The sequence below is a fragment of the Phyllostomus discolor genome, chromosome 1 (assembly GCF_004126475.2).
Source record: "Phyllostomus discolor isolate MPI-MPIP mPhyDis1 chromosome 1, mPhyDis1.pri.v3, whole genome shotgun sequence".
NCBI classification, from domain to species: domain Eukaryota; kingdom Metazoa; phylum Chordata; class Mammalia; order Chiroptera; family Phyllostomidae; genus Phyllostomus; species Phyllostomus discolor.
In genome coordinates this window covers 145,469,500-145,494,025 of record NC_040903.2, presented here as the reverse complement: position 1 = coordinate 145,494,025, position 24,526 = coordinate 145,469,500, and the positions used below count along the sequence as shown (strand labels likewise).

General features: G+C 38.4%; 1 gene segment (V, D, J or C); it reads right to left on the bottom strand.

The window, feature by feature from the left end:
• Window positions 1-9,875: 9,875 nt before the first annotated feature.
• Window positions 9,876-10,595, bottom strand: LOC114489363. The segment is given in 2 exon segments: window positions 9,876-10,390; window positions 10,509-10,595. Coding segments are annotated over 2 exon segments (561 nt in total).
• Window positions 10,596-24,526: the final 13,931 nt, after the last annotated feature.

Sequence of the window (24,526 nt, the reverse complement as noted above, 5' to 3'; positions counted from 1 at the left end):
ATAGGTGGGGTGCACAGTTGAGCTCAGCTACTGTCTCTGGGAGCTGGGTGCCAGACAGGCGGGGCACAAGGTTCAACTGCACCACTCACTCTGGGCACACGCAACTGAAATTTCTCTCCCTCGGGGGACACTAGTCATTGCTGGAGAATTCCTTACAAAGCAACTGCCTGCTGTTCTTATCAAGTGCACGACTTTTCACACAGCCCCACTTTTCAACCAGTCTGGGGACTATCCAAGTCAGGGTCTGACATGGCCCAACTCCTCCCTTCTCCAGGTGTTACCCAGCACCCCAGTTCTTCTGCTGCCAGTGTTCACTGTCCCAGCAGAAGTGTACCACTTCTGTGTGTCTCCCTCTTCATCTCTACTTCCCCCAGTGACTTCCAGCACCTGGGTCCCTCCTAGTGCAGGGCTGCTATCCTTGCTCCAGTAGGGGAGCAAGCTGGTGCTCCAACTCTCCTCCCCACATCCTGCAGCAGGTGCTGGCAGAGGGGCCACAGCAGCCTTGGTCCCAGCGCAGATCCCAGGGACCTTATTGTCCCAGTGCACTCTCCCCACCATCTGTTTTTCAATGTCCTTTGCAATTTTTGGCCTCCAAACTTCATATAAGCTGGAATTCCATTGGCTGTTCACTCTGTTCCTCAGAAGATTGGCTAAGTATTTCAGCTGAGAACAAGGAGAACTGGGCTCCACTCCTACCTACTCACTGCCATCTCTCCAAGCTTTTTCTTAAGATAATATGTAAGCAAACATCAGAGTATGAAGAAGAAGACTATTGGATATTGAACACGCATTGTCAAACCCTGCTCCTATCAGCTGATCATACCTGTGACCTGGGTATTCCCACAGAATGGATGGTACTGAAGTGGAAATTAGGAATCTTTCTTAGGCTTGACTGTGATCAAAAGTAAAGAACCAACTCTCCATGGTAAGAGAGCACGGGGATATGTTCCACGAGCTATTAGTATTTCAACCATAGAAAACTATTTCATCCACAGGTTGCTTTGAATTGCTGTGAGAAATCTGACATACTCTAAGAAATCTTTTCTAATGCTGTGTCTTATATTCCTCAAAGTATTGAACAAGTACAGTTCCTGAGAAAACATCAGGCTACAGATTCAGAAATAAAACCACATATAAGTTTATTCTTGAGGTGGTTTCATTTTCTTCTCAAGATAGATGGCAGGCCCTAAAACACAATTACTGACTCTAGTCCTTATTGGAACTTTTTCTACAGTGTAAGTCAACTCTCCTGGAATGGATACCTGCCTCCCTGGCCATTGCTATCTCAGATTCCATAATCTATTACTTTTCTCCCAAACTCCACTACAGTGTTCTTTACTTGAGACATTGATAAATTCTTTAAGACCTGTGAGTTTCCAGAGTTGTCTTTCTCTACAAACAACGCTTTCTCATTCACTTTAATTTCTTGATTCTTTGAACACCTATGGAAGAATAAATCTAGGTATGCCTAAATATTTCCTGTGTTTGCCAAGAGAATAATACAAGCAGGAACTGACCCTAAAGAACTGATAGTGAGAAATGGTTTCTAGGAAACCAAGACTACCTCATTTCCAGAAGTGGGAGCTTCTTTCCTGTGGTTTGAACTCTCTGCTCCTCTAGAATTACAAAGAATAAATCTGATCTCTCACATCTCACATCCTTAAAGACTGTCTTGCATCATGGAAGCCCTTGACCATTTTTACATCCATGTGCAATCTAGTGGGTATCAGGTTTCCCCTACCCTACCCAACCCCAGGATCTCTTCAGTGCCAGAGACAGGGTCCTCAAGGTAACTTTCTATCTCCATTTTCATTTCTCCTATAGTTTAGCGATGGATCTAGGAGACATCTCCAGTAAAACAGGACTTGCCACTGAGTGCAAATATTATTACAGGAGGTGAGATGAAAGTGGTTCAATGGTTCTTCCTGATTAAGCAGGATGTTCTTCTGGACACATTTCTTACATGTATATCAATAATACATCACATAGAACCTGTAAGAAAACATAAAAAATTCAAAAATCATCACAGCTGGGAAAACTAATAGGAAGAAAATGAGGTTATTAATATGCAAAGCAAGAAACACTTTCTAGAACAGTCTATGGCATCAGGATATCTGGCATTTCTCCTTGCAAAGTTAATTTGGGGTTTGAAATTTTCAGCCAGGCCTGGCTATATTATTTTTGAGATCCAGTGCAAAATGAAAATTTGGGACCTCTTATTTTAAAAAGAGTGATATCTCATTGTGGTTTTAAATTGCATTTCTCTGATCATTAGTGAGGTTGAGCTTCTTTGAAGAAGTGTCAGTTCAGGTCCTTTGTTCAATATTTAATGGGGCTGTTTGTTTCTTTGGTGTTGAGTTGTTTGAGTTCTTCATAAATTTTGGAAATGAACACATTACCAGACATATCATTGGCCAATATGTCCTCTCATTCAGTGAATTGTCTTTTCATTTTGTTGATGGTTTCTTTTTCTGTGCAAATACTTTTTAGTTTGAAAGAACCCCATTTGTATATTTTTTCTTTTTGTTCCCTTGCCTCAGGAGATAGACCAGAAAAATATATATTGCTATAAGAAATGTCCCACATTTTACTGCCTATGTTCACTGAAAACATGGAGCAGCTTGGGACATGGAAAAATTATGTAGCTTTGTACAGAGATTTCCAAGGTACCTCCTGCCCCCATATGCACACAGCCTCCTCCATTATGAACTTCCCCACAAGAGTGGTATATTTCTTACCCCTGATAAACCTACATGGATCACCCACATTCCCACTGAACTGTAGGGTTTCCTCTCTGTGTTGTACATTCTATGGGTTTACACAAATGTATAATGGCCTGTATCCATCATTATAGGTAGTGTCATTGGGATTAATTTCAATAACCTACAAATTCTTTGTGCTCTTCTTAGTTATCCCTGCCACTCTCCTCAACCCCAGGCAATGGCTGGTCTTTTTACCACCTACATAGTCTTGCTTTTTCCATAATGTCATATGGTTGGAATCATACAGTATGTGGCCTTTTTAGATTGGCTTCTTTATTTAGTAAGATACATTTAACTTTTTTCTTTTCGTAGCTTCATAGCTCCTTTCTTGTTTGGATAGACCACCACTTATCCATTCATGCACTGATGGACATTTTGGAGGCTTCCAAGTTTTATCAACTTAAAATAAAAGAGCTATAAACACATGTGAGCAAGTTTTCATGTGGACACAACTTTTCAACTCCTTTGAGTAAACCCAGGAGCACTGTTACTGGATTATATAGTAAGAGTATGTGTAGTTGTGTAAAAAACTGTCAAACCGCCTTATTGAAATACCCCATACATATACTTCCACTTTGTAACAGTTCACCAAGAAAGTTCACTGCTCCCCTTTGCTGCATGTCTAAGCCCCAGAGAGTGAAAGCATTTGCTGGCACAACAGGTAGTCCTGACTCTTGCTTACTTCACACACTCCCTGCTGTGACCATGACCCTGAGCCTGCATGTGCTTCTCTCCTGTGTCCTTCTGCCTTACGTATCTCCAAGACTCACACAAATGTTCCATCCACTTATGGGACTTCCCTTATACAACACAAGTGCAAAGAGGAAATTAAGAATTTCAAGAAAGTGATAATAGAATATAAACCAAGACCAGGATTCCTTCTGAAACTGCACAGGTCACAGGCCCAGGAAGATGGATCTGATCCCATCTTTGCTGGAGTCTCTCCATTTGTTTTCATCTTAATTTTTAGGGTCATAGGCCTTCTATCAGTGTCCTTACATTACAGTAAAAACAGTGCCGCTTAGAATTCAATTGTTCCACATGCAAGTTTAAACTTCAGGTTTGGTGGCCAGAAGTCTTTCCCTCTGGCTATAACAGATAAGGGTGTTTTCAAGGTAGTCCTAGAAGCTTTCTGCTCCCTTTCTCAAATGTAAATATGTTACAATATCATAAGTAACAAATTCACTCAAGATGCAAAGAAGAGCAATGGTATTTAATAGAACACAATGAAAATTTTCAAGAGCTCTTCCATGCAAGGTGCAATCTAGCAATGTCCTGAATGTAATCCTCATACTCTGCTGGTGGGAGTGTACATTGATGCAACCTTTATGGAAAACTTTATAGATGTTCCTCAGAGAATTAGAATAGAGTTACCATATGACCCAGCAACCCATCATCTGAGTATATATCTAAAGAATTTGCAAACACTGATTCATAAAGACGTATGTACACCTAAGATCAACTCCACATTATTCACAATAGCCAAGACATGGAAATAGCCTTATTCCTCGATGGGTGATTAGATAAAAATGTTTGGTACCGATATACAGTGGAATGCTATTCAGCCATAAGAAAGGATGAAATACTGCCATTTGCCTTTGTGTGGATGGATCTTGAGAGTGTCATGTTAAGTGAAATGAGTTGGACAGAAAAGGACAAAAATCACACAACTTCACTCATTTATAGGACATAAAACAGAAAGCAACAAATGAATAAACAAAAACTCATAGACATAGACAACAATATGGTAGTGACGAGAGGGAAACAGAGTTCATGGGAGATTAAACAATGTAAAATGGCTGGTCAATTATACAATGACAAGGGAAGATTAGACTTTTGGAGGTGGGCATACAATGCAATATACAGGTGATGTATTATAAAATTTTACACCTCAAACATAGATGATGTTATTAACCAATACCACCTCAATAAACTTAATTTTTTAAATTACCTAAATGGATATCTTGCTAGTGATGTATATAACACATTGTTCAAACTTATCAATAGGAATCATTTGAATAAGATGATTTTAAAGACTTCTGTTTCAAGTCTTATATATAGTAAGAGTATGTGTAGTACTTAAAATATAATCTCTCATGTCACCCCAACTGCACCAATTTAATAATAATGTTAATTTAAGCAAGTGACTTCTACTCAACAACCCTCACTTTACACACATATATTGAGAGTATTTATTTACAGGGTGTTATCAGTACTAAATAAATAATATATGTAAAAAGCTAAAGTGCCTGTGACTCAATTAAATTATTTTTCTTATATTTGTCATATCTAGGCTTGAATAAGTCCAATACAAACTTTGAAAACTATCATACGGCCTCTCTTCCTTTTCCTTTGAAGTATAAACACCTGCAGTAAACTGAAAAAAATGAGTCATCTCTATTTATTTGCTGACTGCCGTACATTTTCCAAACCTTTTTCAGCAATTTACATGTCATATATGTGTAGTTTGCAAAGGAATATGTTTTAATGTAAAATTAGATATTGGTACATTTATCAGTACATATTGATAATAAGTATTTATCAGTACATATTTATCAGTACATTATTGGTACATATTTTCATGGTTTCATATTAGAGCTTTTTACCTGTTAAGTGATTTCAGGGAAGAAAAAGAAGGCAAAAGAAGTGAAATGACAGCACTGAAGAGACTAATTTTAGGACAAAAAAATATTTTGGAACATAAATTTGAAATCCCAAAGATGTGGAAGGTTACTATGGGCTCTACATGCCTGCCCTTGGAAGGGGTGGAGCTGCAGGCCCAGCTGCAGTTTGGGTACAGGCTGCAGGTCACCTGGAAGCACTGTGCCTCTGCTGCACAGAAGTAAGAGGCTGAGTCTTCCAGCTGGGAGGCTGTGATGTGCAGTGTGCTATACAGTTCCTTAGATTTCAGGGAGCAGCTTAACCTTCCAACCTGCTTTGACCCTGAAGTCAAGTAAAACAGACTGATGAATTCACCATCGGGATTCTGTCGGAACCACTGCACTTGGTACACTGTGGCAGAAAAATTGCATCTCAGAGTAGAGTTGGTTCCCTCCTGGAGGCTCAGGGCTGGAGGACCCTGCTCCACATTCAGCCCTCTCACCCCTGCTTGGAAAAAAAAAAGACACAAATGATATCACTTGGACAAATGATGCAACTTCTAGACTTGTAAAATATCCCAAGAAACAACCATGTGGAACCATCTAGAAGCTCTGTATAAGATTCCCCTTCCTTCTCCCACAACCAGCTGTGGACAACCCCAGTCCCTACCTAGAATGGCCCCAACTCACAGCAAACCTGGACCCACAGAAGCCACAGTAGAGCTCCCAGGTGTCTCTTCATGACTGTCTGCACACACACTGTGCTGCCTCTGCCCCTGCTCTGTAGGATGTAGAGTCCTGGGCCCAAGCCAAGTTTCTTCCTTCAGTCAATATGCTCCACCACACTCACAACACCATTCACATCTGAGCTCTGTCATTCATCTTAACAGCAAACTCCACCCACAGTGGCCCAGTGAAACAGCCCAGTCATGTCTCCAAAAGTCTGGGTATGAACAGTGCAGAATAATAAAGAGTAATATATACAATGTATGAAGATATGCATGTTGTTTTCTCCTAAAATACTTACATATAAGAAGTTTGTGAGATAATGTTGACAAATGGTGGATGATATTTCTGAAAGAATCAGTGTCTCGGGTATAATGTACAACCTTAAAGAATCCACAAAAGAGTGAACCTCCATTTCCCAAATTGCATGGTTTAATAGAGAATTTGAGAATTCAGTCAATATTCTGATATAGGAAATATCTGACAAAGGAAATTCCAATATTCTGAATATTCTGAATAAAGGAAAGCTGATAGCATGTATTGTGCATTACACAAGTTAATCCATTTTATTAAATTCATAGAGTTCTAGAAACCAAGGCATATGGTCACTATCTCCATAGATAATGACTCCAACAAAATTTGCTTGAAGTATAAGAGAATGTGTATCTAATGTCCACTATGACTTATTTTCCACTTCTCCCTACTCCTGTCCATGTCTTGGACACCCTGCTGACCCCCACAGCTGACTCTGATCCAACCACACTATGCTGGTCAAATTACTATTGTCCTCTCTCTTACATTTTCTTACATTTTTCTTCTTTACTTTTTCTTCTGTTCTCTTTTTTGTTGTTAATTTTTTCTTGTTCCTTCCACTTTCCTGGAGATACATGAAAAAGTAGGATACATGGGGTATTGGAATACCTTCTGGGTTGCCAGTTTGGGGATATTTAGTCATAACAATTAAAAAATTAAAAACAGGTTATGGAGATGTTTTCTGTTGAGCTTCCATGCTCACAATGACCAGCCACATCCTCACTCCTGTGACCTGGCACAGGGATTCATTCCCACAGTGGATGTACAATGTATGCAGTCCAGCTTTCTGAAGTTTACACTGAGTGACAGAACTGAAAATCAGAGGTGAATTTACATAGACACTGTTACCCTCTCCTCATCTCTGCTGCTATAATTTGACTGGCTTGCATGCTCACTGGTCTCCTTTCTTAAGTGTCCATTCAGCCCACAGACCATGTGAAAGTTGTTTTTTGTAAAGCTTGCCTTGCCCCCTAGTGGGCCTCAACCATCACTGAAGAGAACTTTAGACCTGCTATCTCATCAGTCACACTACCCCAACCTAATTCACTCCATGTTTCCTGATGCAAGAAATGCAGATCTTTAGAAAACCAAGTACCTCCCTAGACTGAATGGAGATAAAGAATGAACCAAATCCACCTGTATGATTTCATTGACCTCTGTTACCCCAATACATTAAAAAAAATCCTACTTTTAAAATGTTATTCCATTAAAAGTATTTTTAAAGATTTTATTTATTTATCTTTAGAGAGGAGAAGGGAAAGAGAAAGAGGGGGAGAGAAACATCAATTTATGGTTGCCTCTCACAAGCCCCCTACCTGGAACCTGGAAAGCAACCCAGGCATGTGCGCTAGACTGGGAATTAAACCAGTAACCTTTTGGTTCTCAGGTGGGCACTCAATCCACTGAACCACACCGGCCAGCACTGAAAATTATTATCTTAGAATAATTTGATAGATCTCATCTTGTGCTTTTTACCTCATTTCTTTACCTTAGATTGCAATAAGTCTATAAAATTTTTGAAGTTTTAGTGTAAATGAGGTAATTAACTAAATCTTAAGAATATATAAAAGATAGCCCTGGCTGGTGGAGCTCAGTGGATTGAACACAGGCCTGCGAACCAAACGGTTGCTGTTTCAATTCTCAGTCAGGGCTCTGCCTGGGTTGAAGGCCAGGTCCCCAGTATGGGGTGTGTGAGGCAACCACACATTGATATTTCTCTCCTTCTCTTTCTCCTTCCCTTCCTCTGTCTCTAAAAATAAATGTTAAAAAATCTCCAAAGAAATAAATTAATTAACAAAAGAATGTATGAAAGAGAATAACCTCCAATTTGCAGGCTACTGGGGAAGATAACAATATACATAACTACACCATAGTAAAAGAGTATAACTCTAAGAGGATTGAAAACTAAGTTTTGGTCCCAGAGAAAGAAAACTGCTTATACTTGGGGTGCTGAACAAGTCTCATCAGTACATTAGGTGCCATTTTCTCCTTTTCTCCTTTATTGGTGAGAAGAATATAGAATATGGATAAACCTTTATAATGGTTTATGGCTATTCATTAATTTTAACAAAAGGAAGAATTCATGAATATATGAATTATTAAAACTAATAAAACTTCACATATAGACTAAAATCCCCTTTGAATACCAATCTCAATTCCCAGTCTTCCATCACTTATTATTCTAATTCTTTTTTCATCCTGATCAATTTAGAGTTGATACCTTAGTATTTTATTACCAAAAATATAAATGAACGGAAAATAAATTGTGCACACATTTCTGTAACTGCTTTTATAAACTCAATAATAAATTCACATCTTATGTGAATGCACACAGGTCCTTCTGCTGCAGTATATCCCTTATTATGGATATACTACTCTGTAAATAGTCCTCCCTTAATGGACAAACCTCGCTTAATGGACAAAATGCTGATTTTTATCTATGAAATGCAACACTACAATAAGCATTTTTGAGCATTCATCTGTATTCACATGTGCACGTGTTTCTCTAGGAGAATAGACTAGGAAGATAAAAAGGAATGAACCCTGAGGAGAGGATATAAAGTTAATTCCAGGCAGAGGGAAGATCAGGGACAAAGCTCTGAGGGAGAATGAAGCGAATTCATGTTCTGGTTATTGTGTTGTATGGCTGTGTTGCTTTACAAGAAACGTGTTACTTCTAATATGCATTGGAACTATAGTTTAACAGTTGATTTGATACACTCCATCTGAAATCACTGTCCCAGTATACAGCTGGTGTGTTATTTTTTTCAACAATCCACTGAGGTCATTCTAAATATAATAAATTAGCAGGAGTAAAGGCAATCCCAAAGAGAAGATATAGTAGTAGTAAATGTTACAGAATAACACACACAGAAATAATTTAAGGAAAATGGTCTAAGAAGAGAAACCACTTTACATTTTTCAAATTGGCAGAGAGAAAAAGAAATTTTGATCAATGCAACAGAAGTCAGACTAAAAAGAAAAGAAAAAACAAGAGCATGACAAGCAAAGCCAAAATGTTAGCAATGAGTCCAAATAAATCAGTAATCCAAATACATATAAAAATCAATTATTTGATTCAATCAAAATTTTAAAAATCTTGGTGCATATTGCTACAGAAGACTGCACAAGTTCTTAGTAAAAAGTTCAATCAAGGCAGGGTTTAATGCTCTTGCTTTATAAGCCTCACATTTAGTTACTGTGAGGGCCATTTTAAAATCTTATTATATAAAAGGTTACATTAAAACCAAAGTGTCACAGGTTCAATTCCCAGTCAGGGCACATACCTAGGTTGCAGGCCACAGCCCCCAGCAAGCGCACATTGATGTTTCTCTCTCTCTCTCTTTCTCCCTCCCTTCCCTCTCTAAAAAATAAATAAATAAAATCTTTAAAAAAAAGGTTACATTAAAGAATTGGCATCATACAATATCTTAAACATTTTAAGACTTCATTTTTATTTCCATGTTTCAGTGTATTATTCCCTAAGTGAAAACATCTTTTTGTCTTTAATATCCCTGTATGTATGCAAGTCTAATTGGCCTAACAACTCTATCAGTGTTCTTAAAGATTGGAAATTTGTACTGATGTCCTGTGCATTTGATGTTAAATAATGAAATCCACCAGAGGAGACCAAACAGTCATAGACACTCAGCAGCCAGAGTTTGTGCTCAGCTCCCCCTGCAGTTTCTGTCACTGTGTCACCCAGAGCACAGTAGTACACTGCCGAATCTGACTCCTCCACTGACTTTTTCTCCAAGTGAAAAGAATTTGGTTTTTTGCGGTGTGTGGCTTCAAAACCTTTGCTTCTTTCCTTAACATCAACTGTTGTGGCTTTCAGGAGGAGCACTGGACCTTCTCCAGGATACTGAACATACCAGTAGAGAGTGGGGTAACCTGTGTATTCATAGGAGCAGTTTATGGTCAGGGAAACCCCTTTGGACAGGGTCACTTGGCCTTCTGTCTGGGTCACTGAGTCTCCGCGGGTTTGTCCTGAGGAAAAAGAAAAGAAAATTCTCTCACCATGGTCATAAATCTCTTAAATGAAACCAAAGTTTAAAGAACTGCTGACAGGGGAAAGAATCTATGTTTTAAGAGGCATGTTACTTACCAAGCACTAAGAGAACCACAGTCACTAAGCCTGGAGACGAGTTCATCTCTACAGTGTTGCCTAAATAATGTTCTTGACATTTAACATGAGGAAATGTTGAAGTCACAGTGAAACACTAAGGCTTAGCCTGCATTTCACCAGGGAATGTGTTTGTGTTAGGAAGTGTCACCCCCTGGTGGACAGGGACTGACAAGGGATGCATGTTTCTCAGCTTCCTCCCCAAATGGCAGTATGTTCTCATCTCTGGTTTTATTCATGAGGCACATGTCCCTTTTCAGGCAATGTTTAGAAATCTGAACAATAGCATCCTAAGCTCTTAGGACTGTTTTCCCTCCGGACAATACCTGACATGTAAGTACTTTAACAGAGCATCACTGTGTTTTTGTAATTAGAAGACATTGATTATCTTGAGCATTTTAATACAGTACATTATATTTTCATGTGCCCTCTGGGGATCTGCCTATCATCCATCAAATATCAGAAAATTTTGGGCTGAACTCAGAGGACGTAATAAGAAGTCTAGTTTTCATTAATTCTTAACTGTCCAGCATTGTACCCCAGCATAGAACAGTGACTGACATTTCTTACATGCCTAGTAAATATTTGTTATATTAAATAGAAATAAACATCCTTTCACTGAGGATTCACTACCACATGACATACCATATTTTCTCAGTCTTCAAATATTATCAATTGCAAGAAATGTTATCTCTTTAATAAAATTTTCTAGGAGGAAGAAATCATAAATGAAGGTACTAAATAAATAAAGAGTGATCTTAGATCAATATCTTAATCTTCAACTATTTTCTTCCTTGCAAAGAAAGATCACTAGCCAATGTCAGTCAAGCAAAGAATACTAATCCCACAGCCTTAAGGCAGTTTTAGTATCAAAAATGCTTTCAACTACCATGTGTCTGCCACATTCTCTGTCCAGACTTTAATGACATAATTCCCCCCACACAGTAGAGAGGCCCACAGATGTGGAAATGCATGAAAAGCCTGGAGCATCCATTAGAACTCTCTTCCTTATCACCTATCAAACTGTTAAAGAGATGCCAGCTATTATTCATGCAACAGCTGATAGTAGAATCAATGCGAGTGAGTGAAAGTTATGGATTCTGGGATCTCACCATTAGTTTCAAGAAACATATTTTCTGGGATTGAGACCCACTGATATGAAAATTTTAAAGCTCCCCCAGGTGGGTTTGTTACTGCGAGTCTGATACCCATTTACAAGATTTCATTTGTGGTAACTGGCCTAGACCAAGGTGATCCTCAAAGATGAGAGAGAAAGTTCTGGGATGTGCATGGGGAAGTGTCCCTATGGCAACACAAATTTTTAGAAACTAGTCTTTTTGTATGAAGTGTCAACAGCAAAAGCAAGCACTTCTTTGGTTTACTTTTTATGGTCATTCATTTTAAAAAACCAAACCAAAAACCACTGAGAATTATCAGGGTAAAGATCTGGAGGACACATTTTTCTGTAAACATTTATCCACAGACACAGAGATGGACGCTTAGTTCAGGCCATTTCCTGCAGTCCTCACTACACAGATTCAGATCAAGGGGCTTCCGGCCTCCTTGAGTCAACCTGTGAATAGTCTGCCGGAAGTGGACATAGGAAATCCAGGTTCAGATGCTTCACTTCTCCTCCACCTCCCAAGGTACATTCTCAGAACCTGCCACAAAACTATGCTAGAAAGGAATTCTGAAAAAGCAACTATTGACTTTTATTCTGATTTACAAGGGGGAAAACAAAGTAAGTTGGGATAAAGTTGGGTTGAAAGTAAACAGTGCAGCACCTGGGTATACAGACTTGTTATGTGCACTTTTAGAAACATGAAATGTAAAGCCAATGAGAACCAAAAGAAACTTTCTGCATTTTTTTATTTTTCTCTTTTTTAAAGTTTTTTTTTGTTTTTATTCTTGTTTATTTAATTGTTGTTCAAGTACTATTTCTCTATTTTACCCCCACCACTCACCTCCCCACCCCAACCATTCCCACTCCCCACCATTGATCCTAGCCCTCTTTGGTTTTGTCCATGTATCCTTTGTATGTGTTCCTGAAAACCTTTCCCCATTTTCCCCGATTATCGCCCCTCACCTCCCCTCTAGTTACTGGCCATATATTCTTTATTTCAGTGTTTTTGGTTATATTTTACTTGCTTGTTTGGTTTGTTGATTAGGCTCCAGTTAAATGTGAGATCGTATGGTATTTGTCTTTCACCACCTGGCTTATTTTCCTTAGCATAATGCTCTCCAGTTCCATCCATGCTGTCAGGAAAGGTAGGTATGGGAGGCCGCTCTGCGTGGCGTGGGCCCAGCTCCCACTGGGAGATGCACAAGACCCACACCCACAAATAGGTTTTCCTGTGGGGAATCAGGCCTGCAATGTACCTAGGACGCTATGACTCTTGCTTTTTGCTAAAACTCCCTCACCCTGAATTGAGGACATTTACTGCAAAGCAACTTCCTAAAAACCATGCTATACCTTCTAAGGATTAGTGTACTGGTCCAACTACTTTTGCCTTTTCATTTGCAAATATCCTTCTTCTGTGATGTGATTACCAGTATCCTCTCCTTTGTTTTCTGTATAAGGTAACCACCTAAAGTGAGACTGTGCATAGTTAATGAGGACCTTCTTGGAATGTGCCCAGTAAGACAATAAAAGCTCATTGAAGCAAGGGCTGAGGCTTTTGCTTTCCTTGAGAGAAAAGCCATGCCATCTCTTTTCCTCTACCGGACTTGGTAGTACATGTGAATGTTTCATTTCATCCATAATGACGTGGACCTCATGAGCGGGGGTCCACATCAGGTAGGAACTCCTACTTTCTCTCTGCTGTGTAGTATTCCATCGCTTAAATGTACCACAGTTTTTTGATCCATTCATTTACTGATGGCCACTTAGGTTGCTTCCAGCACTTGGCTATTGTAAATGGTGCTGCTATGAACTTTGGGGTGCATGGGTTCTTTGTAATTTTTGCAGGGTTTTTAGGGTATACTCCCAACAGTGGAATTGCTGGGTCAAAAGACAGTTCCATTTCTAGATTTTTGAGGAAATTCCATACTGTTTTCTATAATGGCTGCACTACTCTGCATTCCCACCAATAGTACACTAGGGTTCCTTTTTCTCCACATCCTCTCCAACGCTTGTTTGTTGATTTATTTATGATGGCCATTCTGAATGGTGTGAAGTGGTATCTCATTGTGGTTTTAATTTTCATCTCTCTGATGTCTAGTGATGCTGACCATCTTTTCATTTGTCTCTGAATCCTTTTTATGTCCTTTTGGACAAGTGTCTGTTCAAGTCCTTTGCCCGTTTTTTAACTGGGTTTTTCTCTTCCTGGAGTAGAGTCATGTGAGTTATTTCTATATTCTGGAGATCAAACCCTTGTCTGATGTATCATTGAAAAATATGTTTTCCCATATGGTTGGTTCTTTTTTCATTGGTTTCAATTTCTGTTGGCTTGGGGATGATGAACTCCTATAACTTGACCTTATCAGAGAAGCACTTTATGTGTCCTTTCATTCTAAATGATAGCTTCACTGGACAGAGTAATCTTGGATGTACATCCTTGAGCTTCATGACTTTGAATACTTCTTTTCAGCCCCTTCTTACTTGCCAGGTCTCTTTTGAGAAATCAGCTGATAGTCTTATGGACATTCCTTTGTAGGTAACTGTCCCCTTTTCTCTTCCTACTTCTAGGATTCTCTCCTTATCTTTAATCTTGGCTAATGTAATTATGATGGGCCTTTGTGTGTTCCTCCTTGGGTCCAACTTCTTTAGGACTTTCTGAGCTTCTTGGACTTCCTAGAAGTCTATTTCCTTTGTCAGATTGGGGAAGTTTTCCTTCATTATCTGTTCAAATAACTTTTCCACTTGTTGCTCTTCCTCTTCTCCTTCTGGTACCCCTATAATTTGGATATTGGAATATTTAAAGATGTCCTGGGGGTTTCTAAGCCTCTCCTCATTTTTTTCTTTGAATTCTTATTTCTTCATTCTATTCTGGTTGAATGTTTCTTTCTTCCTTCTGGTCCAAACTGTTCATTTGAGTCCCAGTTTCCTTCCCATCACTATTGGTTCCCTGTTCATTTTCCTTTTTTCTTTCACTTAGCATAGCCTTCATTTTCTCATCTAATTTGTGATCAAATTCAACCAATTCTGTGAGCATTCTGATTACCAGTGTTTTGACCTGTGCATCTGATAGGTTGGCTATCTCCTGATCACTTAGTTGTATTTTGTCTGAAGTTTTGATCTGTTCTTTCACTTGGGCCACTTTTTTCCCTCAGCGCACCTGTTACATAGTAAAGGATGGTGCCTTAGGTGTTCACTGGGGTGGGGTAACCCAAATCCCTGGGTTGTGATGCTGTATGTAGGGAGGGGGTCCGAGAGGGAACACCGGTGCTTGCTGTCCTCTCTGCCAGATTTCAGTCACTTCCCCCTTCTACCCACAAGCAACGTGGGCCTTCTGGTGCTGATTCCTGGTTGGGTAGGCTTGTGTACCTTCTAGCACCCTGTGAGTCTTTCCAATGAACTCTCCTGTGAGGCTGGGAGTTTTTCCCACTTCTGCCTCACCCCCCACAGGTGTTTTCAATCAGTACTTTGAGGCTTTATTTCCCTGCACTGGGACCCTGGGTTGTGGGGGGGGGGGGTCTGTTTCCCTCCCCAGCTGTTCCTCCTGGTTTATCTGCATGCAAATGTGGGACCGCCTGCTCCACCAGCCACTGTCTTGCTGGAGTCTTCTCTGCCCAGCTGCCTGTCTCCTCATCTCCTACTGGTCTGCATGAATGTGTCTCCTTTATCTCCTTGGTTGTCGGACTCCCATATAGTTCAATGTTCTGTCAGCTTTGTTTTTTTTTTCTTAATTGTTGTTGTCCTCCTTTTGGTTGTGTGAGGAGGCACAGTTTGTCTACCTATACCTCCATCTTGGCCAGTAGTCTGTGTATCTGTTCTTATGCCAGTACCAGACTGTTTCGATTACCGTGGCCTTGTAATATAGTTCAATATCACGTATTGTGATCCCTCCTACTCTGTTCTTCTCTCTCAAATCTGCTGAGGTTATTCAGGGTTGTTTATGGTGCCATATAAATTTTTGAAATTTTTGTCCTAGATCTGTGAAATATGTCATTTGTATTTTATTAGGAATTGCATTAAATCTATAGATTGCTTTTGGTAGTATGGACATTTTAATGATGTTAATCTTCCAGTCCATGAAAACAGTATATGCTTCAATTTATCTGTATAGTCCTTAATTTCTTTCTTCAGTGTTCTTTCTTAATTTCTTTCTTCAGTTTCTTAGCACAGATCTTCTACCTTCTTGGTTAAGTTTATTCCTACATACTTTATTGTTCTTGTTGCTATTGTAAATGGAATATTTTATTCCTAGTTTCTATTTCTGATATTTCATTGTTGATGTACAAAAAATGCCTTCAGGTTTCCAAAATTGACTTTGTATCCTGCTGTTTGACCTGATTCACTTATTAGGCTGAGTAGTTTCTGGATGGAGTCTACAGGGTTTTTCTACGTACACTACCATGTCATTTGCAAACAGTGACAGTTTAACATCCTCATTTCCAACTTGGATGCCTTTTATTTCTTTTTCTTGTCTGATTGCTGTGGCTGGCACTTCCACTACTGTGTTGAATAGATGGTGAAAGCAGACACTCTTGTCATATTCCTGATCTTAGGGGGAAAGCTTCTAGTTTTTGCCCATTGAGTATGATGTTGGCTGTAGGTCTCTCATATTTGGCCTTTATTATGTTGAGGTATGCTCCCTCTACCCCCACTTTGCTGACTGTTTTTATCATAAATGGGCACTGTACTTTATCAAATGCTTTTTTGACATCTATTGATATAATCATGTGATTTTTGCCTTTCCTTTTGTTTATGTGATGTATTATGTTAATTAACTTGTGAATACTGTACCATCCTTGTATCCCTGGGATGAATCCCTCCTGGTCATGGTGTATGATCTTTTTATGTGTTGCTAGATGCAGTTTGCCAATATTTTGTTAAGGACTTTAGCATCTATGTTCATCAGCGATATTGGCCTGTAGTTTATTTTCTTTGTTGTGTCTTCACCTTCTTTTGAAATTAGAATAATATTGGCCTCATAAAAAGAGTTTGGAGTCTTCCTTCTCTTGGATTTTTTGGAATAATTTGAGCAAGATAGGAGTTAGCTCTTCCCTAAATGTTTGGTAAAATTTGCCTGTGGAGCCATCTGGTCCAAGGCTTTTGTGTGCTGGGGGTTTTCTGATTACAACTTTAATTATACTAGCTGTTACAGTCTACTCAAGTATTGTGTTCCTTCTCACTCAATTCTGGAAGATTATGTGTTTTAGAAATTTGTCCATTTCACCTGCATTGTCAAATTTCTAGGCATATAGTTGTTTGTAGTAATTTCTGACAATCCTTTGTATTTCAGAGTATCAGTTGTAATTTCTTCTCTTTCATTTCTAATTTTATTTATTTGAGTCATCTCTCTTCTTTTCTTAATGAGTCTGAGTAAAGGCTTGGTGATTTTGTTTATCTTTACAAAAAACAGCTCCTGGATTTACTGATCTTTTGAATTGTTCTTTTAGTCTCTGTGTCATTCAGTCCTGCCCTGATCTTGATTATTAACTTAATTCTACTCACTCTGAGTTTTGTTTGTTTTTGGTCCTGTAGTTTTCATAGATGTTCAGTCTGGTTGTTTATTTGAAATTTTTCTGTCTTTTTTGGGTAGACCTGTGTTGCTCTGAACTTCCCTCTCAGGACTGCCTTCCCTGTATCCCATAGGTTTTGTACTGTTGTGTGTTGTTTCATTTGTTTCCAGAAACTTTTTGATTCCTTCCTTGATCTGATTGTTAACCCATTCATCATTTAATAGCATGTTATTCAGTCTCCATGAACTTGAGTGTTTTTGAGTTTGTTCCTTGAGGTTGGTTTCTAGTTTCAAGTGATTGTGATCCAATAAAGTGCATGATATAATTTCAATTTTCTTTAATTTGTTGAGGTTTGTTTTGTGTCCTGCCATGTGGTCTATGTTGAAAATGTTCCATGTGCATCTAAAAAGAATGAGTATTTTGCTTCTTTGGGGTGAAAAGTTCTGTGTAAGTAACTCAATTGATCTAGAGTTTCATTCAGTGCCACAATATCCTTGTTGATCCTTTGTTTGAAAGATCTATCCATTTTTGAGAGTGGGGTGTTAAAATCCCCTGGTATAAGTGTGTTACTGTTGATAGCTTTCTTGAAGTCCTCCAAGCTTTTCCTTATATATTTGGGTGCTCCTCTGTTATGTGCATATATGTTTATAATGTTTATATCTTGATGGTTTCTTCCCTTAAGTATTATGAAGTGTTCTTCTCTGTCTATTTTTATGGCCTTTATTTTGAAATCTACTTTGTCTGATATGAAGTATTGCTTCCCCTGCCTTTTTTTTTCATCTCCATTTGCTTAGAATATTTTCTTCCATTCCTTCACTTTCAGTCTGTGTAGATCTTTTGTTCTGAGGTGGGTTTCTTGTAAGCAGCATATATGTGGTTCGTGTTTTCTTATCCATTCAGCTACCCTATGTCTTTTGATTGGAGCATTTAATACATTAAGGTTATTATTGACAGGTACTTATTGAATGCTATTTTTCCTTTGTATCTGTGTTCCTCTCTCTCCCTCACTCTTTTTCTACATCTCCTCCATGTAGTTTCTTTAGCATGTCCTTGCTATGCTGATTTGGTGGAAATGTATTCTATTAGCCTTCTTTTGCCAGTGGAACTCTTTATTTTTCCTTCTATTTTAAATGAGAGCTTTGCTGGGTAGAGAGCTTTTCTTGGTTTCAGGCCTTTGCTTTTCGTTTCTTTGAATATTTCTTGCCATTTCCTTCTGGCTTTTAGTGTTTCTGTTGAGAAGTTATCTGATAGCCTTATCAGAGCTCCCTTGTGTGTTACTATCTGTTTTTCCCTCGCTGCCTTTAAGATTCTTTCTGTCTTTAAATTTTGTCATATCAATTATGATGTGTCTTGGAGAGGATCTCTTTGGGTTCATCTTAATTGGGACTCTCTGTGCTTCCTGGACTTGCATGACTTTTTCTCTCATCACATTGTGGAAGTTTTCTGCCGTTGCTTTTTCAAATAGATTTTCTATCCCTTGTTCCCCTTCTTCTCCTGGTATTCCTATTGTATGGATATTATTATGTTTCATGTTGTCCTGCAGCTCTCTTAAGCCCTCTTCATTTTTTTTAGTCTTTTTTCCTTTTCTAGCTCTTTGAGAATTTTTTTCTACCTTTTCTTCCAGCTCACTAATTCAATCCTCTGTTTCATCCAGCCTGCTTTTAATTCCTTCTACTGTGTTCCTCAGTTCAGCAATTGTATTCTTCATTTCCTCCTGGCTCTTATTGATAGTTTTTTAGTCCTTTTCATGCTGATGTAGTTCATAATAAGTTCCTTGTAGCTTCCCTGTAGTTCTTTGTAGTTCTCACTCAGCTCATTGAGCTTCCTTAGAACCATTATTTTGAACTCAATGTCTGATAGACTATTGATTTCTATTTCTTTTAGCACTCTTTCTGGGAATTATTCCTTTCCTTTCAGTTGTGGGTTGTGTCTTTGTATACCTATTTTAAGTATTCTTCTTGTTTGTTTCTGTATGTTAGATTGGTCTGCTTTGACTCCCTGTCTTTGTAGTGTGACCTTCTGTGGTAGAAGATGTGTGGGACGCAGGGGTGCAATCTTCTTGGTCTCCTTAACTTGATGCTCTTAGGCTGCCCTTTATACTATTTATGTTGGCTCTGTGGTTGTAATTGAGTTTTGCTTGTTGTTGGGTTATTCTTCAGTGGGTTCTTCCCTTCAGTTGGCTGACTGAGTCACTCTGCCACCATATCTTGTATACTGTTGTACAGGTGCCGCCAGAACAAAACCAAACAGCTCAGGAAAGAAACCCATACTCACAGTAATAACCCCCACCCACAACCACACTATCAAGAGCTAATAAGCTAATATTAATAAAGGTGTAAAGTGATTAAGACTACTGCAAGAAAGGAGAAATGAATATGTGATGATGAACTGAAAGAAAAGTAATTTTTTGAAGGAAGCAGGGGGAGCAATATTAAGAGTAGGGAGTAGAGACAAGATGAAGAGAGAAAGAAAATAAAATTTGCATCATAAATAATAAATGAAGAGGGAAGGCAGAATGGAGTAAAAGAGGGAAAGTGTATAGTATCAGATTTAAACTGAAATATATATGTATTTATATTTATATGTAAAATATAAATATATATTTACTAATACATAAAATTAAATAATATATTTATTTAGTATCATTTTGTATATTTAATGTATTATATATTTGTGTATATATGGAGAGAGAAACAATAATGAAATATATACACATATATATGTATGATATGTATGTGTGTATATATATATATATATATATATATATATATGGACCTCATTGGAGAAAAAGATCCACCACAGTAATATCAACAACAAATGAGCCAAGATTTATATAGGTAGGTGGAAATATGAGGTAAAAAAGAAAGAAAGAAAAGTTTAAGAGATGTCTAGGGAAAAGAGAAGTTATTCTGAGAAGATAGACAGAGGCAGAATATTAAGACTGATGAATGAAAACCAGGCTAAGACAGGGAAAAATTAACATTTGGGGAAAAAAAGGGCAGAAGGCAAAATGGAGTAGGAGAGGTGGACAGTAAAATTTGAGATATGAAATACAAAAATAGTGACTATCTAGAAATAAGATTGAATAAATGCACCCAAAACCACCTTATTCACAACCAATGAGCAAAGACTGATAAAGATGGAAAGGAAATAAGGGTAATTTTAAGATGGAAGAAAGAATAGGAGATGATTAATGACAATCACAAATGTTTTGGGAGGCTGGAGAGGGTAGACACAGTAAGAGTGCAGAATAGAAACAAGTCATAGGAAGAGAGAAAATAGAATTTAAAACAAAAATAAGAAGAAGGAAGAAGGGAAAATGGAGTAAGAGAAGGGAAGAGCAAAACATGAGATCTGAAATAAATAATAATATAAAACCTGGTGACATATTGAAGGATAAGAAATGACTATTTAAAAGGTATGCAGGAGAGAAGATAGCACCTTGTTGTGCCTGTCCCTATTCTCTGTACTCTGCTGGGTATAGTACATCAGGACCCAAGAAACTGGGTAGCTTATGCTGTCTGGTAAAGGGCCCTTTCAAAGCTTTTTCTTCTTTCCCCTGTGGAACTGTACCTAACAAGAGACTCCAGAGCCTGGACTCACTGATCTGCATACCCTGTAATCCCTCAGGGGGGCTGATCTTGTCTGTCTGTGAGAATACCTAGATGGCTGCAGCAAATCTCCAGCATTCAGATCCTGCCTTCTCGTCCTGAGCCTGCCACTCTCTAACAGGAAGTTTGGCCTGAATTCTCCACTCTGAAGAGCACTCTGCTCACAAGCTGTGCTGGGTTGGGTACCATTCCTTCAGCGTACTCTATCCCTCTGAGATTTTAGTTAGCAGAGCCATTGCAACCACATGCACAGGCTTGCAAGCCCCAGGTCCCTGCTGAGTCTCAGGTCTCACCTTAGCTCCACTTTTAAAAGACTTTCTATGAGGCCCCCATACTATAGCACCAGTCCCTTGGGGGCCTGTTCTCTACATGCTTCCCTTCCCCAAAAATCACAGGGTCTCTCATGGTCATGTCTGGCCACCACCTTTCAGAGCCTCCAATAGTTTTAGATAAAGTTTCTCTCTGGATATTTCCTGGATGATGTTGGGAAGAGCCCTGCAGGGCAGTGGTAGAATGCTGACTGCTCCCTCCAGAGATCTTCAGCCTTGGGCAGACCTGCTCTCACCATGCTGTTTCTGGAGCCACACCTCCAAGGTCTTCTCTCTCTGCCCTAGTAGCTTGTGACTCTTAAGCCAATCCACAGCCACCCCAACTCTGCACAGCCAGAAGTGCTGGGTTTGACAGCGATGGTGGCTCCACTTAGAAAGCTGGGGCTGCCAGGCAGTCTGTTTTTTTCCCGCTTGCCACACACTCCCCATGCTCTCATCCACATATATGCTTACACACATTTGCTCTCACTCAGTATCTGCTCTGTGTTTAGACTGCAAGTACTGTCAGAGTCTGCGAACAAGAGGACGGAGCTGCCCATTACTGTGCTGCCATCCTGAATATCTGCATATTTTATGATTTTACAAGAATGGAGTCATATGTTCTTTATCTGGCCTCTTTCTCTCAGCATAAGTATTTTGAAATTCTACCATGGTCTCATAAGGGTCAATAGTTCATTCTGTTTTGTTGCTGAGTCCTATTCTATCACACAGAGATAAAACATTTATTTACATATTCACCTCTTGATGTACATTTTTGTTGGTCCCAGTTTGGGACTGCTACAAATAAAGCTACCATGAACATATGTGCATAAGCTTAAAAAAAAACATATGCTTTAATTTCTCTTTGGTCAATACCTGAAAGTAGAATGGCTGGATTTATGATAGATTTACTATTGGCTTTGTTAAAATTAATTACTTGTTCTAGTAGCACTTTTGCACATACCTTTAGGTTTTCTACTAGATGGTCATGATGTCTGTGGATTAGATAGGTTTATGTCTCCCTTTCTGAACTACATGCTTTTGTTTCCTTCTCTTGCCTTACTGCACTGCCAGAACCTCTACTACAATACTAAATACAGAGGTGAGAGACAAAATTCCTGATCTTAAAAGGAAAGCATTCAGTCTTTTGCCACCAAGCATGACATTAGCTGCAGGTTTTGTAGAGGCCTTTCATGAAGTTGGAGAAATTACCTTTGATTCTGAATTTGCTGGAAGTTCATAATGAGGAATGGAGGCTGTATTTCTCAAGTACATTTTCTGTACCTAGTGAGGTTACTTTCATTAATTGATCATTTGTTGAATATCAGTCTCTCTGAGTATATTATTGATAAATTGTCAGAATCAAATATTAAAGAAGACATTACTCTTCCATTTAACACACAATGAAACAGAGCTCACAAGTGCCTTGAAAGCATGTGTCAGAGCTACCAGCATTCACCACAGTTCTCTCTGATAGCAAAATATGCTTCTTGGTTTTTTCACTGCTGATTATTTTCAGAGAAAATTTGAGAGAAAGACTAGAAGGTATCAAAATTATTTCTTGAGCCTTTGAAATATCTCAAGACTCCATGTCAGTAGGCTCTTCATTTATGCAAATGAAACTAATAAAAATAAATAATTGCAGGTTTTTCTTTTTCAAAAAAAAGGGAGAGGGAAACATGAAAAACTCAAATGGCTTTTCAACAGCAGACCATGTGGTAGTGTCTTGAACATTCCTTTTAGACTAATTATTAGTCATGTGACTTGAAGAGTGCACTGCAGCAAGGGTGACAAACTCTTCCAGACTTCTGTGAGTCACTGGGAAATTGAAACTTCATTCATGGCTGGTGATCATGTTCTTTCTCCATTCCTTAAAACGTGCTTGTGATGATAAAGCAGCCTAGACCACAGTTCTTCAAATTAACCAGTATAAATGGTTCTCAAAATTTTTTAAAGGATTGCTGTATGATTCAGCAATTCTGCTTCTGAGAGAATACTCAAAAATGGAAAGAATTAAGGTTTATACTCAAAATATTGATATATTTATATACATTTTCCCACTAAAATGTGGAAGCAACACAAATGTCTGTCAACAGATCAATGGATAAACAAAATGTGGCATACATATACACTGGTATATTTTTTAAGTTTAAAAAGGAAAGAAATTCTGACACAGACTTCAACATGGGTGAACCAGCAGGACATTATGGTAGGTGAAATAAGTTACAATGTGATCAATATTGCTGGATCCCACTTTCATGAGGTATCTAAAATACTCAAACTCAAGAATGATGACTGAAATGGTAGTTGTCAGAGGCTGAAGGGATGAAGAAATGGAATGTTATTGTTTAAGGAGTGCAAATTTTCAGTTTTTCAACGTGAATACACTTCATTAGATGAGACTGTGGTGCTTCTTAAACAACAAAGTAAACATGCTTAATACTACTCAATTGTAAACCTAAAATGTAAAACTTATGTTAGAATGGAAAAATTTTAAGAACATTCAAAAATCTTAAAACAGTCATTTTCAGAATTTTTACTAATGACGTCTGCTTTCCAAACACAAATATAAGATCGAGTTTACAATACAAGGTCATTTATTAAACATCCATGATCATTCAAATTTTAAGGCACTGAGACGATGGGGTTAGAGGTAAGTGGAGGAAATATTAGAAAATGAGGGTTTTGGATTGTGGAACATTGAAAAAAGGGGGAAAAAGAGGGTATGGTGCTGTGAAAATGAGCCACAGAATGGAAAAATGCTTCTAGAAGAGTAGTGAATTGAAGGGCAAGAGTAGAAAAAGATAGTTCACACTTTGCTTCTTCACAATGTCCCCCTAGAGCCACCAATTATTCCTCATTTCTGAGTGAGACTGGTGGGATTTACTGCAGGTAAATGCACATAAAAGAAATATGTTTTTCCATGTTAGTGTGTTAGTAAGATGGTAAAAACACAAAATTTGTCATATTGTAGGCACCTTAGAAATTCAAGGTGGGTATCTTAACTCAGCTAACAAATTAAACTAACTCATTAAACAGTATAAAAGAGCACAACATACAAAAACAGTAAAGCCACAGAAAGATTTCACAGCCTTCCTCTTCCAACAATGCCTGTGTCATAAATATAGTCAATAAATATGTATTGAACAAATTGATCTGAAAACCTTACGATACCACAGACTTTTACTAATTTTTAGATTCAGAAGTTTCTGAATTTTCTTAGTTAATTCTCCTAGCTCAATATCTTACCAAACAGCAAATTGTTTGTTTTGGTTGCTCTTTGTGTTCAGTAAATGACTTTGACCCATTTTCTCAACATATAGATATTTTTCATTAATAATAATTATACACATGATTTATGGACCTAGAGAGGTATTTTCATAGAGTGCTTTCCCTCAATCATCCTACACCTGTGCTAGCACAGCCCTGGACACTTCCTGACTGTGCTGACAAT